The sequence below is a fragment of the Neopsephotus bourkii genome, unplaced genomic scaffold (genome assembly GCF_033783945.1).
Source record: "Neopsephotus bourkii isolate Nb327-2 ecotype Australia unplaced genomic scaffold, CSIRO-AGI_Nbou_v1 NB_753, whole genome shotgun sequence".
NCBI lineage: Eukaryota > Metazoa > Chordata > Aves > Psittaciformes > Psittacidae > Neopsephotus > Neopsephotus bourkii.
In genome coordinates this window covers 1126132-1143303 of record NW_026901251.1, presented here as the reverse complement: position 1 = coordinate 1143303, position 17172 = coordinate 1126132, and the positions used below count along the sequence as shown (strand labels likewise).

Genomic DNA, 17172 nt, shown 5'->3' with positions numbered 1-17172 from the left:
GACATACCCTAGGAAAGCAAAAATCAAACCTGATTAAATTACCTTGCATCAGTTCATACTGATGTTGCCAAAGAGATGCATTGAAGTGATGTGTGTTAAATGAAAGTATGTGGACACAAACCCTTCACAGCTGAAAAACCCAAGAGAAATGAAAACCTGGAATTCAGAATTATTTCCAGCCATGTAGATAAGGAAATTTTCACAACCAGGTGGGGAAATTAGAAAGTTTTACTCATCATCCTACATGAAAACTTGCAACAAATTCAAGCTCACAAAACAATGAGGTGTCAATTTTATGAAATACAAATTATAATTACTGAGAATAGAACTATTGCAGAGGTCTTTCCTCACCCTTATCTGACTTGAATATCAAATTAATTGGTTTTCTGTGAGCTGAATTATCCAAGCTTTAGGCCTTCTCAGTGGCAGCATAGTGAGACTTGGGGGTGAAAACCAGGGAGAGGTTATCTGCTGTTTTGACAGCAACTCTGACTGCCTAGGCTAGATAAAGAAAACTGTACATAGAGCTCAACCTTGTGAAATACGATATGGAAAAGATCCCAGCTGCAGACATGCAGTGGGCCATTAAGAGCCTATGGCGTCTACCTGCAAGCAGGACTGAAACCACTTTTGTATATTTGTTTTCCCCGTCAAGTTAACTTCAGTGAGGTAAAGTCAATTACAATATTGTGCATGAAATTGTAAGAACAATTTTTTATTTACTGTTGCGCAGAGACTGAGGTAAGGCAGGAGAATATTTACATTCTAAGAGAATGTTCACAGTGATGCTGTACTTTTAGTTCCACATGTTGGCCTTAATCTGGATTGTGATGGATTTGAAGTGCTACCTTAGTTGTAAGTGTCTGATGCTTAATTTTGTAATTTCTATTCTTTTGGCTGGATGCTGTCATCCAGCAAGTTAAATCCACTAGAGAAAAATGCCAATACATGTATTACTGTATTACTGCACACATTCTCCTTTACTGGCAGAACTTTCTCTTCTGCATTGGAACAGAAAGTGAGAAATCTTTCATTATATAATTTTCAGTGTAACCATTCCCACTGTAAACCATATTTTCATTCTTTGAATCCAGAAAACATTCCTTGATTTAATAAACTGGGAATAGAGCTTTGCCAATGTGCTTCTTACTGCAAAGTCAGTCAGTATGACTATACTTGAATTTTTTAATTTATGAAATGTTTTTAGTAACCCCATATAATTAAGATGCAATACTACTTTAAGTGAATCAACAGAAAAAGGTAGAAATACCTAGAATTTAGCTTAGGAAAATATAAATGGTTTCTCTCCATAAATGGTGATAAATGTGAACTTTGAAATCACTGTATTTATCATTTGCATACAGCTAATTAGAAAATAAAGCTGGAAAAGAAAGCCAAAATAACTGAAAAACAAGAAGGAAAATCTCATTGCCCTTCAGTGACCTCTAACAGTATAGTTTCTAGATCTGCAAGTCTTTCAAGATCTGCATAGTAACAGAGATTAAAACAAAAATAGTTACCTCTTTCCTCGATAAACACTAGAGGAGGCTTTGTTTATGAAAATAAGGATTGTTTTATCAAAGTAACACAGCAGAAAACGTATCAGTATGCTTCTTGTATGTTGAGTATTCTGAATTCTAAAGTATCAGGCTTTTCAAATAAACAGAATGATGATTGTTTTTAAACAGACATGGCTCAACTCAACAGGCTGGCTCAACAAATTATAGCTGAAGCAGCCAAGCTATGATTCAGCACAAGTAACTCCACCCGTACCCCCCACAAGCATGGGGAATTAGCTCAAATGGTAGAGCGCTCGCTTAGCATGCGAGAGGTAGCGGGATCGATGCCCGCATTCTCCAGTGTTTTGAGACACTGAATATATATCTACAGTAAAGATTTTCTTTCATAAATTGGTCAAGTTTGTGAAAGAAAATAAATAGCTAGTAATATATACAATTCCATATAGCAAATATACAATTAGTATACAAATATACAATTTCACACAGCAAATAAAACAGAAGGCTCATTTAGCAGACTACACTTGTGAACTGATCATTTCTTCACAAAAGAATTTAATACTAATGTTCATATTCTATAGTACAGTAAATAAAATTAACTTGTCCTTTACAAAGTATTTTAATATGAGCGTTTTTTTTTATGATAGGAAAAGTTAGTCTTTAATTGTTTAAAATGTAAAAGTATATAGTTGTCTATATAATAATCAGCTCACCACAGAATTACTGCCTCTCCAGCTACCTTGCTCCCGCTACCTGTTGTAGTTAGGATGGGCTTGACACACTCGTTCCTAACCTGAGTTTTGAGTGATTTACAATCTCTCCAATTTCACTCAATTTCTTCCTCAACCATAAGAAAATAATTAGCACTTTAAAAATTAATGCTCATCTTTGATCAACATTTACAAATTAAATCATTCATCATGTGCATATGCTTCTTAAAACTGCATATTTTTAACCCTTACAAAACTGCTACAGACGTATCTAAAGTAGCCCTACAATACAAGGTAGTATAAACAGGGAACTAAAATTGTATCACCAACAAAAAAAAAACAGAAGAAACTGTGGTAGCTGTCAGTGGTTTTGTTTCACTCTTTAAAACCTATTACTTTTTTGCACAGGTACCTACACTCATTTTACAAAAAACAAAACACACACACACAAAAAAAAAAAACCAAGAAAAAAACAAACCCCCCCAAAACTCCAAAAAGTTTAAAGGTTCTTTTTGTTTGTTTGTGGTTTGTAGCTTTCTTTTTTCTCAAAACCAACAGAAAAAAATACAACTGATAATTGAAAAAAATAAGTATTCTTCACAGTAGCGATAGAAGTGACACTTAACGCTTTTAAGCAGCACATACGTTTTTCAGTCTCAAAACACTGGAGAATGCGGGCATCGATCCCGCTACCTCTCGCATGCTAAGCGAGCGCTCTACCATTTGAGCTAATTCCCCACACCACATGGAAAGTGTCCTTTCTGTCACTTCCTACTTCACCTTGCTCAGTAACTGACTAACTTCCCAAAGGTTACTCTGAAACTTCATCTGCTGTCTCAAATACAAACAAAACTTTCTCCACAAAATCACAGTAGCCAGGCAGTCAGCTCCCACTGCTCCAGTTCTAATCCCCTACCGAAGTTACTGGTAAGCAGTAACAGAACACAACTTCCCACTGAAATGAAGAAACAATTAGGTCTTCCTTAAAGCACACTACTTTTGACAGCCTCAGTGGGAATTTGGCCTAACATGAAATCTGGATTCCTTGATGTAACAGGATGCGTTTTATTCAGTTGAGCTACATCTGGATAACAGAAGGTCTGTGCTTCCAAGCAATTGCAGATTTTTATTCACACCAAACAATTATGACTGTCAAGAGAAATCTGGATATATTTAAAGACAGTATTTTTTAATAGATTTTTCCTTTTTTGTAATCCCTAGGTAAAAAAGAATCAACTCAATGACTTAACCCATTTTCACATTTTACAATGCAATAGATGTGACTGAATAGGTAGAGTCCTTCTAGTTGCTCTTCTAGTGGCAATGGAATCTGGGACCAAGTAATAAAAAAGGAAAAAAAAACGCAGCACTGAGGCAAATGGAATACTGGGAAACAACGTAACAGTTCACATTATTTATTTAAATCTGTCAGGTATTTTTAAGGTATGGCTGTATCACCAGACAGATGCACTCTCACACATACATATAAAAATCAAGAATGCATGATTAAAATGTTAAAAAAAATCATGGCTATAATAAAACAACATTGAAAATTCTGTTCGGTGGCTTGGTTTCAGCGCTGCAAGATCAGAATCAGAAAATACAAAAGAAGTAAGGTCTCCAGTGTTGCCTGTTAATATACTAGTCTTCACCTTTTGAAAATGGCATTTAGAGGGACACACACACACAAAGCAGAAACTGTTGATGATTTCACTCTATCATAAAATAGAAATAAAGCAAGCAAAAGAGATCTACTTCAATAGAACTGAAACATGCAGATTTGTTGACATAATGTGACTGACCTCATGACAACCCCATTAACACACACTTCATGCATTTCGGCTTACTTCCTCAACCTCTATATATTGTCATTGAACTTGGGAGGATTGAAGCCTATCTAGCATATTTAGATTTGCACAAATAGCTGCTGATTCAGACTGCTGGAAACAACTCTAATTTGTGTATACTATTAAGCAAACTAATTGTTGATTAGCCAGAAAATAACACCGAAATGCATAAAAAGAAGAAATAACAGGCTGTACTGGAAAGACACACAGCTGACTTTATTAAAACTCTAAGATAAGAAACTTTGGGGATCATGTTTCTTTTCGCTGTAAAAAGAGGAAGGTGGATTTGAGTGACCCCTTCAGAAGTCTCCTAATAATATGGGACATTCTTTTGTTTTGACTCTTAAGAAAAAAAAAAAGGCAAGAGAGAATTGTGAACTTTTATTTAATATTGTAAATGCAGTACATCTCTGCCTTTCTGGGAAAAAGGGGAAAAATAGGAAATTAAGTTTCATAATTAACTCTAGAAACAACTCTCTTACAGTTTATTTCTTGATTTGCCTATGGTCCCTTAAGACACATGAATCGTACTGACATATAAAGATCTTTCAATTTGCTCCTCTGTAAGGACTCGGTGATTTCAGAAAGTACAATAACTAAAGTCCAGTCTTTTCAGGACATTCAGGTTAATACCCAAATAGTACGTATTTGAGGGTTTTTTATAACTGGGATTCTATACGTGTCCATGAAATAAACGAAAGTATCAAATTTTAGAGAATTTTGCTAAGCCAAGTATTTAAAGAATATATCCTAAGTAATCCTCTGCATATACAGCTCTTGCCATGCCATACATAACTCAAGAATCATGCCTGCATTCAACAGTCAATTTCTCTGTAGTCAACAGTTCAGTATTTAGCTGTAATCAAAAGTTACGTATTTAAAGATAGTGGAGGTTTATGAAACAGTATCAAATCCCTCAAAGTCAACCTCTATGTAATCATTCTTTAAAAATATTTTACCACCCTAACTTTAACACACAAAACCCCCTATTCATATGACATTTCCTCCAGACTCCCTCACCTGTTCAACCTTGCGAATCAAGCTCCTTGCCATTATGCTCTTCCAACTTAGATCTTTTCTTGTCTGAGCAACCTACATTAACCTTTAGTAATACAAGTCCTTTTCTTGTTTTTCCTTTCTCCACAATGGTATCTGTAATTTCTGAGCACCAAATGCATGGAATTCTTAAAGTCTGACAACAGATTTTAGGAACCTCACAGCACAGTGTGGCTCAAAATATGCACTACTTCAAAAGTCACCACAGAAAACCTCTAAACAGCTTAACTAAGCAAAGCCCAAGCAGGCCTGCAGTTGCAAGTCCACTTTAAAAACACAACAGCAGCAGCAGTTTAAGACAAATCCAGTACTTCTTTTATTCAAAGGTACTCTGGGAATATTATTATTGTAGAAATAGTAAACCAATTATCATAACAAAAATAATAGAAAACAGAATCTTCTAGAAAAGGCAGGAGAACTAAAGAGGTAAAAGAGAAGCGAAACACTAATATCATTGACCAGAGAAAGAAGACAGAGAATTCCCAAGCTAGCACTCCCATTAGTAGTTATATATTACTAATGCTAACCTCACTTTCTGAAACTATGAAATGCTGCTGCAGCATCCAAAATGCCAATTCCCTCATTAAATGATGAGGACCACTGGTCTAACCCCAAATCCCAGTACCAGAAGTCCTGTACACTCTCCCACTAAGCTCCAGTATCCTGTTACCTGCTCCTTTACTCCCACTGAAACAGCTGGCTTTGGGAAATGGTTCTTCTCTTATTAAAACCTAATCAACACAGAAAGAAGCATCTGAAATTAATTTGTAGACAGTAATTAAGTTCTTACGGCTGAAATTATTCTGCAGATACCACAGATATTTAAGCAACTGCCTGACTGTAAAACCCCACTAGTCACTATGGCAAAGTAAGCAAGTTTGTTGCTCCTTCTGCTCTGGGATGTTTTCACATGACCAGTTGGATTTTTGCACCAAGAGTTCTGGAATACCCCGAAGGTCCTTTGCTTAGTCACATAGTAACTAGAAACACAGCACTTAGTTATAATAAAAACATTCCAGAGCAGCAGAATGACTAAATCCTATTTTCGTAAGTGACTCAGAATTATGCCAGTTATGGCACTACCATTTTGGTATACTAGCTACTAGCTAAATGAGTTGATTACTAAAAATTCCACTTTATTTTAGCTTGTTTTAGTTATAATGCCTTCTGCTCTCTTTATGACTGAAAAAAAAGGTGACCTAAATTCATTCACTAAAACCATGATTTTCCTCCAAACAGGAATAAGCAATTCTAACCTCTGCAATAACTGTTTCACAGTAACTAAAAACAATTTAAAAAAAACACACCACAAAACCCAAACAAACAAAAAACCAAACCGCAACAACTGTAACTCTTGTAGATTTTCATTTGTTATTTGGGTGTTTTTATATTTTCTTGGTATTCCTTCCACATAAAGTCTTAAAATCACCTATGCTGCAAAACAAAGAAACAAACAGAACCCTTTTGACAGTATGTGTATTAGGTTTGTATGAACACAGCACAGGCAGGAAGAGGGTTTCATCATGCCAGGTTTTCATTGGTAAAACACACCTACTTGCTTAATTAACAGAATCCCCAAGCAGGACAAACTGGCAAGTTCTGCTGCCTATGAAACTTCAATTTGCTATGAAGCACTAGTACTCTTAAGGCTTTAATACAGCAAGTAGGGGAAAAATTACTTACACAAATCCCAGAACTAACTATATGAATTAAGCAGTGCAAAATAACCTAAGGACAGCTACAGTAGGTTCAATTCATTCTTTGAAATAGCTTAATCACCAAGTTTATCGATTTAGCATTAAATATATAAATACACCTCCAGTTATGTACCCAAATCTCTATTTAAAACATTGAAGGAAGTGTGCTCTGAGTCTTAGAAATAATTTTACTGAGAAGCAGTATCAAAATACAAATTTGGGCAATAAAATCAACACCCTCCTTTGGAGTAAAAAAAGGCAACTAAACATCCCCCCCCCCCCAAAAAAAAAAACAACAACAACCAACCAGCTCCCCTGCCCCACCCCAACACAATGTAAAGTACACAAAAAGCCATACAGCAGACATGTCATGAGCTAGAAGAAGACTGAATTCCAGGTCTATTTCTGCTTTTCATGACCACAATAAAAGTTGATTTGTTGATGAAAATTTTATTGTTTGCTCACAAATTCTGCCTCCATTTTACTATTGTTCATCATTTTGTACCCAAACCACAAGACAAAAACATGCTAAGACAACCCCAACCACCACCACCACAAAAAAAAATACACCAAGTCCAAACAAAAAACCCAACTACCCCCCCCCCAAACCAACCAAACAAAAAAATAACCCCCCAAAACCCATAAAAACAAACACCAAACTAGAAACATTTGCTACTTTTAGTAATATTTGCCACTACTATTACCTTGTTTGAGGAAGGCAATATTAGGGCAGTCCATCTAGAAGATGGAAAATTCTGTAAATTAATCAAAGAATCAATACTGGAAACAGCTTTGATGATCATCCTAAGTAACTTCAGCTAGCATTAGCAACTACCACAGAAACTTGCAAGGACCCAAATAATTCATATTAACTATGCTTCTTTTGTAAGAAGCCCTAACGTGTAACATTCTTCGGGTGTACTTACCAGATTGTCATTTAAGTTAATGTTGTGCTATCTGTGCACTGATAAGAAGACAGCGAGCAGAGAGCTCAGCTCAGTCTGTCATTTTATGCTACTCTTTTTGAATTTATACACCACCACATTAAACAGGCATTTTAGAACTGGACCAAGGAAACCAGACCTGTCAGTAGAAGAGCTGCACTCACTGATGAAGCTTCCTGATCATAGTGTACTCAGAACACAGATACAGCACAAGAACATCACAGCCAAGCTCAATTAAAACCATGCAAAGTTTTAAGTTAACACCCACTTCAGCAGTTCAACCCTGTGATTTGATTCTCCTGCTTTCTCTTTGGCTCAATGATACGCTCCGAGTGAACTCTGGCAGACAGTATCAGAAAATAAAGACAACTGCTATTAAATTTTTACTAATATGCTGTTGGACTGGTGTTAAGAGGTGTTTACTGTGAGAGTGGCGAGACCCTGGAGCAGAAGCTGTGGCTGCCCCATCCCTAGTAATATTCAAGGCCAGGTTGGCCAGAGCTTGGAGCAGCCTGGCCTAGTGCAAGGTGTCCCTGCCTATGGCAGGGGGGTTGGAACCTTCCAACCCAAACCATTCTATGGTTCTGTGACAGCCATAAAGCAGAGATGGAATCACAGCAGCCCCGTAAAGTCATGGGAAGCCCTGTAAAAGAATCCACAATTCCCCCTCATTCCTGCGGGGGAGGACTACCCACTGCACCTCCTCCTTCAAGCAAGCACCCTCACAACTGCAAAAGTAAATTTCATGCAACCCACTCAGAAAGCCATCACGACCAGAAAAACCCTTAATAAGAGAATGACAGACCAACCTCCTCCTCCAGCTTTGTCTTTCGAAGTCGTCAGCCCACACTCCCCCAACTTGACAACACCATCCCCGCCGCTCCCATGCCTCTTCCCGTCTTCCGCCTCAGGGCCGCTCCACCCACTCGGGTGCGAGAACCTTCTACGACAGGTTGTGCTCACACATGCGCTGTTTTCGGAATGGACAGGGGTACTGGACCAGCTCTGTGTTCCAAGTATCCTTTTTTAAATGTAGATGGCACGGTGATCAGGCCGTGCTGGAGGCTTGTCGTGCTGTAGCTGGGTCTCCTCCTAATCCTTAAACTGCGTTAGGGATGGCAGGTAAGCCTTCAAAAGCCTTGCCCATGTGTTGAGTTGCCTGGTGGCCGGCTTTGGGGATCCTTCCTGAGCTGCTCTGTGTTAGTTACTTTCTGTATCATTGCAGAGGGAGAAAGTAACATTGGAAAGAGCAGATTTTCTCTTAGATGTCCCAGATGTGATGGCCATAAATTGCACAAGTAATAGCTAAGTGTGTGTGCCTTTAAATTTTTGGTGGGTTTTTTTTTTTTTTCCAAAATGCAAATCCATAATTGAGTTCTGTAATTAGGCTTATGCTCATGCATTTCCTAGGCATTGCTTTGAGGGTGGAGGTTGGAAAAAACTAATTAAATAAAGCTTAAGGTTTGTCAAGTTTCTCTGTGCTTAAGGTTTCTCAAGTTTCTAGTACTTGAGAGCGTGGCTTTTAAATAACTTGACTATGTAATGTATCTTTCTCTGTTACTTAACACAAAAAAGGCTGTAAAACTCCAGGCGTGTGTGCAGCTGTAAAAGCTTCCCCTGTCTTACCAAAAAATCCTGGCTTCTGAACCTGTGGATCAGGTTAACTGCTGGCAAGTAAAGGCTGCTTTATTAGAAGATGGGAAAACTCACGTGTGATTTATCCTGCTGGCAGGCTTGGTGAAGTCATAATGTAGGTTAGGCTCCTCCAACTTGCACCCTTCCTTCTCGGTTCCTTGGGAGTCTCGAAGTTTCGGCAGTAACACATCTCCTATGCATTTGTAACCTTGTTATCTTTGTGTATTATAGATACTTTTCCTGGAAAAAAAAAAAGTAAAAGAAGGAAAAGCAACTATTCAGAAATCCATTTCAGTAAGAGCTGAGCTAATTTTCTGATGGCAAAAGGATTTCCGTAGCTCATGAGTGCCCCTTTTGCTAAATGTTGTCAGAGAAATTACAGGTACTTCAACAGTTCTGAAACGAATAAAAGGATATGAAAAAAAGGTTAATGGTATGAGCCAACCTGAAGTAAGATCAGTGGGGACATGAATTGTTTACCAGTACTTTAAGATTATAGCAGCATTTGAATTTATAGTTGCCATCTCTGAAAAACTTTGAGGAAATGTTAACCTTTTCTGAAATTAGAAAAAAAAAGATGTGGGTTGTTTCTTAGGTTCAGGAGTGGTTGGTTTTTTTTTTTTGTTTGTTTGTTTGTTTTTTGTTGGTTGGTTAATTTTGACTTTTTTTTTTTATTATTAACTCCTTTAATTTTAGAGTAATAATACCCAACCAATAAGTTACTGAAGATTTAAATTAGATACTAGGAAGAAGCACTTCACTGCAAGGGTGGTGAGACACTGGAACAGGTTGTCCAGAGAAGCTGTGGCTGCCCCATCCCAGGCAGTGTTCAAGGCCAGGCTGGATGGGGCTTGGAGCAGCACCTTCATCTGGTGGAAGGTATCCCTGCCCATGGCAGGGGGGATGGAACTGGATGGGCTTTAAGGTCCGTCCCTTCCAACCCAAACCATTGGCTTTTGCCATGGGATAATTAGTGTTGGTTAGCTACCTCACTGTAAATTCCTACAGATGATCAAGTAACCAGGTGCATCATACACAGAGGAGAGTCTGATGGTGTGGTTGATGATGTATAAATAAGGTCACATGAAAAATGTTCCTTACCTCAGCTGGATTTTGTATCATAGTTTCTTCTACAAATGAAATGATTGTGGTAAGAAATCTACCCCAAGTGAGTAATACAGTTGCAGCATTTGTAGCTTTCCGCATTAATTATTCAAAGACTTCACTTATGGGTTGAATTTTTTAAGTCTGGAGACAGATCTGTGCAGCTGACAATGCCTTTCAAGGGTCTCCTTAAGCTTTGTTTCCAGTAGTTGATCAATTGTTTTAATTAACTGTCTGAAAGAACAGTGAGCTTTTGAGACCCAGAAAACTATACTGATTTCCACCTAGTGTTTTCAACACAGAGAACAAGCTGAAGCATCTGTGCATGTTCTAGCAGCTGCCACAGAAAACTGAATTATTTATATGGCAAAGATATCATGAGTATTATAAATACATCAATTTCATGCTGGTTTTAATCTTTAGAATGTTCTACAAACATTAAAAAACTATACATATTCAGTCAGTCCACCCAAAATACTACTTGTTTTTTTTTAGCTCTGTGAAGACTAGCTTTGGTGTTAAAAAAAGGCACTAACATTACTTAAACTTACAGATGGACATAAATCCACAGCAGCTTTATTTCTGATTTTTACTCCTGCTTGCACAATTCATGTTCTTGGAGCTGACAACTATGGGTTTTTTCTACCAAATATCACTCTTTCTTCCCTTTCCTATTTTCTTGTGGTTGGCACCATCAGAAATTCTGTAGCAAACCAATGCTGAAGCTTGTCAAGCACTGGGTAAATACTGCCATACAGAGTAGAGACGGTGGGTTACTTTTAGTTATTCCTGCTTTGTGATACCACTTGCCAAAGAATCCAGCTCTGGGAACAACTCAGTGTGTATGTACTGCAGTTGAAAGCAATCCATTGCATCAAAGCTAATGGATCTTATGTCACCAGCAGCCAGTGAGATGGCATGAAGAACAAGCCAGGCTGGTTAGAAACCAGTCAGGTCATGATCTTGCCTCCTCACCTGCTCTGGTTTGATTTCCCCTTAGTCTGATTTGAATGCAATGAGTAACATCTGTTCTTCTGTGAAGTGAGAAACATGGCTTACCTTTGCATAGAGTCAGTATCTGATGTAGTGCTGACACAGCACAAGAACAATCAACTCCGTAAATGAAGATGTTAAAGCAACAGTTGAAATGTCCATGGGGTAGATTACAGGCTATATGGTTTGGCTGTATGTGGAACACTGTACAGAGTTGATGGAGAAGTGCACAAGTACATGTCAGATCAGGCAGCTTGTAAAACTGTTCACTCTCCAGAGACCCAGAGTCCTGATTCTCTTGATGGGTATGTCACTTTGTACACAGTAGCAAGCTTATGTTTTGGAGAGATACCCGAGAGGCTTCTGTTGTAAATATGTAGGGGGAAGATACAAAGTGGAACTCGACCTGAATTTGGTTGAGCTCAAGTAATCTGGCTTGATCAAGTGTGTGTATGTGCAAGTTGACGCATGCTTCTTCACATGATTGAGGTCAAGTTTCAGGCTGTTTGAGGAGACTTTTCCAATCCCTCTCCTGAACCCTCATCACACCCCTCCTGTAATCCATTCAGGTTGTCTGCTGGCTTCAGGAAAGGAGCTGGCAGCGAGGGGGCGGGTGGCAGGTGCGTCGGTAATCCTAGGGCCAGAGTTTGTGGAAGGGGAGAGGGCTGTTCGTAGGAACCGGGGAAGCAAATGTAGACGCAAAGCGGCAGGAGGCGACGCCCTAAGCAGGTTCCCCGGCGGAAGCACGGCTGCCGCAGGGACCGCCAAAGACCGCGGGGAGACCTGGCTCACCAGGGAAGGGGGGGCATAACTGCTGGCTGGGGCGAGAGCAGTGCGCATGCGTCAGCTGGCTGCCCGAGCCGGCGGGTGGCAGTCGGTGTGGCGCGGTAGGCTGGGGTGGTAGTTGAGCCGGTGCAGTTGTTCCAGCTTTCCGACAGATATCGGAAGGAGGACTTGTGAAGCTTTTTCCAAGTATACCAGTTGCGCCAGTAGGAGTAATAGTTAGCGCTCTAGAGCTGCGTTTTGGGTTAAATCAGTTGACTATAAAACTGTTTCAACCAAGCGTATATTTTTTTCACTCATTAAGGATTTCCTGAATCAGGTTTTTCATGTGTATGCCTTGAAAATTGGAAAGAACATGGGTTTCCGTGTTCAACTGAAGTTGTGGATTTGGGGTTTGTTTCGGTTTTTTGCTTGTTGTGGTTTTGGTGGTGTTATTTTTTTAGTAACATTTAATTTCTTGTAAATAACTCAGTCTTTTGGAGAGCTTTTTGTATGAGAACAGCTAAATAACAAGTACTTGTGTTATAAAAGAGATGAGTAAGATGATTCTGGTAGTGTATATGCTGAAAGATGTATCGGATGATTCCAGCTGTGAGTTGCAGTCAGTTGCTGGTGTGTGGAAAGAGTGACTCGGCAAGAAACAATGTATTTATCACCGAGTGGTCTTGCAGTTTTCAGTAGGTGTAAAGTGAGTAACTGTAAGTTTCAGAGTTTTTTTTTTCAGGTGGGGAATTAGCTCAAATGGTAGAGCGCTCGCTTAGCATGCGAGAGGTAGCGGGATCGATGCCCGCATTCTCCAGTGTGTTTTTTCAGCGTGTATTTTGTTACAGACTAAACAGCAGCATTTGAGAATGTTTCCTATTTACACTTAACTTTTTCTTATGTTGGTGTAAAGAAATGGGAAAGAATTTTAAGATGAAAACCCCTAACACATTGTTTTAAATATTTTTTTTCCTTTTCAAAGTCATGTTATTTTGTATAGATGAAAAAATATGATCTTTGCATGAAATAACAAAACTTACTGACATTTTAATATAACAGACATGAACAAATTTATAGAGAAAACCAAATTATTTTTCTTAATGTGCCCTTAAATCTTTGTTTTATGCTTTCAGTCAGTACTTAAATTTGTATTTGATATTGCAGCTTAGTGTATAATGAACAGAATTTGATATTTCTGCTGTGAGCAATAATCATTATTTTTGTTCCAATTTGGGTTTTGTAGGCTATTGGAAACGGGCCTGGAATTTTGTATAATTCTGTTACTCTTGATAGCAAGATTGGGTCCTTTGCTCCTGAATTTTCAGATCTGTGAAGTATCATGGAAATGTTCTCTGTAAATCTGTGCTTGCACATTTTAAGTCTTCACAAGAGATATATATACATATATATATATTTTTTATTTTTTTTTCTGGTTGGATTTTGTCACTTGCTGATTCAGGTATTTAACTGCTTGTATTTCCAGGTTGAAACAGCATGAGGAAACGAGCAAAATGTACTTCCTGTGTATACAGTGAAGTTGTGCAGTCAGGATCGTGGGAGGACACACTAAACCAAATAGAAACCAGGAAACAAAAATTGCGAGTTGGATTTCAAGTTAAGGGATTAGGAGATACTGTGCTGCATTGGATATGCAGGTAGTGCTTGCGGAGAAAGTCAGGGAGCTTGGAGATCCTTCCACGGCATGAGAGGAAAGGAGTTAACTTCTGGATAGATGGGATTGAAATTTAATTTGCTTGTTTCTCTTGTATTATCTTGTATTCTCCATGTACTGAAGAGAAGGAGGTGTGGTGGCTCTAAGGCTGCTAAATGCTTGTTAAAATGAAGCCTGAGAGAAAAGTGTTACAATCCTCAGGAGCCCTCTCTGGGCTCAGTCAACTTGTGGCAATAGAAAGCTCCATAGAAGTCTTCTAACATCGTTGGTGACCGTCTCCTTCGCATCCGTTTGAACGGTAACGGGTCACAAGCGGATGCCGCTCCTGCCGAGCCCGTTGTTGCCGAGCTCGCTGCCTGCAAAGGAGAAATCCGCCTTTTCCGATCTGCCACTAGGCCCAGTGCCAGCCTGCCGTTGTGGTTCCCGTGTAGGAGGCATAAGGCGCTTCCGGCAGCCGACACCTTCGACTCCGGCGCTCCAGGCTCGGCGGAACTCAACAGCACGACAGGCACAACCCCACTCTGCGGCGGCTCCCGGCAAGGTGCCCGGCACCCCGTCCCTGGCCCCGCCCCCGACGCTGGCGCGCTTCCCCGCCCCGTGTCTTTCCCGCGCTGTAGAGCCGCGTTTTCCCTGTGGGAAGTGACGCGCTGCGTCATGGGGAAGTGACGCGCATAGCTTGCAGGCCCTGGCTGGTGGGGGGGGTCTGGACAAGATGGCTGGATCCACAGGTCTGTGAGGGGGGGCTCGGTGGGCCTGCGGCCGGCGCGGGGAGACGGGGCGTCAGGCTTGGGCTTGGGCTGGGGAGGGTCCTCCCGCAAAGGCCGGAGGAGTCTCCTTTGGGGGGAGGGTGATCTGCACCTGACGGGAGTGACCGGAGTGGGGAGGAGTTACCTTCTGACAGGGGAAAAGGGAAGAACAGGCGCGCTCGGCCAAGTTATGGCCCGGGCACAATACCTCCCGTCTGTGAGGCAGCGACCCTCCCGCCCCGCTCCATCCCCTTGAGAACCTGGCCTAAGGGGGGAATGGTGGCTGAAAGGGGCCCGATGTCAGTAGTGAACATAGAGGGGAGCTGGGGAAGAGTATCTACTGAGAGGCAGGAATATGGAAATGTGTGTGTATATAGGGAAGGGAGGAGATGTCACTAGCCTGATGAAAATGTTGGAGAAAAAAATATTTGTATTAAAGGTTTGTACTATCTGTTGAGTGTAGAAGTCGTGCTAAAGCAGTATCTGAGTTAAAAAAATGTCCGTTTTCTCTTGATTCAGGGGACTAGGGGTCAGGCCTGCGTTGGGTTTTAGGGCAAACGTAGTTCAGCTTGGTGGTGACTGCCGCATGGTGGGGAGGAGGAGTGAAGCGTCTTGCTCTCTTTCTTTAGACAGCCGTTGGAACCAAAGGGTCTCTCTCTTATAGGCAAATGAAGGGCAAAGCCTTGCAAGTCATCCTGGGAATCCCGTATCAGTAACCATTAGAGCATGTGTTGAGCATTTGTATGGTAGATAATGTGGAAGTTAGTGGCAAGCAAAGAGACAAAGATTATTGCTTAAAATAATAAATACACAAATTTAAGAAGTACAACTCTACTGTCTGTTTTGTTTCATAAGAGGCTTGATGTACAAAAAGACCATACCCCAATACAAAAATCTGAAGTCTTCAGGGCCTCATGTCCTCTCTACCTCTGAGACTTTGTAAGTGGGATTGAGAGAGCTCGTGACAGAGGAATGAATTGACCTCAGTGATCAGTCTGGGGTGAGCATTGGCCACTAGTTTATTTCTGCTCCTAATCCACTGGATCATTGAGGGATTGAGACTGTAACAAAACAGAAGAAATGTCTGTGTATCAAAACTTATCTTGATACTTTAGTGTTGATTCTGTGAGGAGAGCTTGGGCAGATTTTTTGGGGTAGGAGAGTCCTTTCCACTTGGTAATGTGACTTGGGGGGTCTGGGATTTGCAGAGTGAAATTGATAAGGTTACAGCAAATTGGGGCATAGAGCAGCTCTTGCAACTCTGTGAAAGAGCAATCAAAAAATATACATTATTGCCAATGATAAACTGAGCTAGAATTGGTACACTCAGGTATTTACTCAGCTGTGTATTATTTTGTTAACATTTATTTCTCATTTCCTAGTGTCTAAGTTTATAAGGATTTTATTAGTAGTTTTATTATTGAGCAGTTTTCAAAGACTTCAGCTTTTATCTGCTCCAGTCTGGGTTTTCCTGTAATGCAGGAAGTATAGTTGGTTTAGGTCATGTGTACTTTGTCATTTGGCATCACAGTCCATTTAGTACAGGTAGTGTAGAATATCAGTTATTAAAAATTTGTGTAGCAAACAAAAAGCTACTTCCTTTTTACAGAGCATTCAGCTCTATAAGAAGAAATACGTTTTTACTAAACTTACTTAGTTTTACTCATATAAATGCTTTTATCAGTTTTACATGTCATGTTTTAAGGCCTCATGTGTACGCTTACCCAGTGTAGTGGTTTTTGTGTCAGAAATGTAGCCATGCCTAAAGTTCAAAAAAAGTGGGAGATGTAGAAAACTAAACATGTATCTGCCCAAGAAAGTGTAAAGTGCTAGTACTGCATGTATGCATTGTTCAAGAAATAAGATTGTTCCAGTAAAATGGAATGAGCAGTTAGAATCATCAAGAGCATTGTTAGGAAAATTACTCAGAGCTTCTAAAGCAAAAGACTTAATTCCTGTGGAGAAAATACTGTTGGCTTTTTATTAGTATATATGCATAGATTGGGGGTAGGGGTAGAATGTTTGTTCTTTCCACATGGTACACAGGAATTTGCTTTCTAAGACTTCACCTAGAAGAACTGCTCTTGCCAGGAAGCTGTGTTATACTCATTTGTGGGGGAGGGAAGGGAATGATTTGCTATAGACATAAGAATTAACTCTACCTAACTCTGCAAATTTAATCAGCTCTTGCTATGAAGTTCAACTTAATCCTTATTTATTTCAGAAAAAATGAATGAAATGAATGTTTTGGTTGCATAAGGTCCCCAGAATTAAATTCTAGCCCCAAGGAAGTCTAAGCAAAACTCTTACTCAGATCAACTGTCTTATTTTTATCCCAGAAATTGCTTTCCTGGGCTCACTAGTTCTTTGAACAGTCATGTAAGAAAATACTTGCCTTTAACAACAGCTAATTTAGTTTGAAAATAGCTGTTCTGTAATGTGTGGTAAAGAAACTGTCAACATTACATTGCTGTAGAGTGTCTTAC

At 39.8% G+C, this 17172-nt stretch overlaps 1 protein-coding gene and 3 non-coding genes across 6 annotated transcripts in view; 3 read left to right on the top strand and 1 right to left on the bottom strand.

Annotated features, from left to right (window-relative positions):
• The first annotated feature begins 1786 nt into the window (after positions 1 to 1786).
• TRNAA-AGC (transfer RNA alanine (anticodon AGC)) lies at positions 1787 to 1859 on the top strand. The gene has a single exon. It is a non-coding gene; the product is annotated as a tRNA-Ala (tRNA).
• A 1033-nt stretch (positions 1860 to 2892) lies between these two features.
• TRNAA-AGC (transfer RNA alanine (anticodon AGC)) lies at positions 2893 to 2965 on the bottom strand. Its single transcript has one exon. It is a non-coding gene; the product is annotated as a tRNA-Ala (tRNA).
• A 5817-nt stretch (positions 2966 to 8782) lies between these two features.
• UBE2V2 (ubiquitin conjugating enzyme E2 V2) overlaps positions 8783 to 17172 on the top strand; it is a 31879-nt gene continuing 23489 nt past the window's right edge. Inside the window, exon 1 of one of the 3 annotated variants that reach the window (XM_061354839.1) lies at positions 8783 to 8893. In XM_061354839.1, coding sequence (XP_061210823.1) covers positions 8887 to 8893 — 7 coding nt within the window. In that variant the 5' untranslated portion in view covers positions 8783 to 8886. Of the gene's footprint in view, positions 8894 to 14516; positions 14669 to 17172 lie in introns of those variants that run through there. The other 2 variants (XM_061354840.1, XM_061354838.1) reach the window with 2 other exon arrangements.
• Positions 13013 to 13085, top strand: TRNAA-AGC (transfer RNA alanine (anticodon AGC)). The gene has a single exon. It is a non-coding gene; the product is annotated as a tRNA-Ala (tRNA).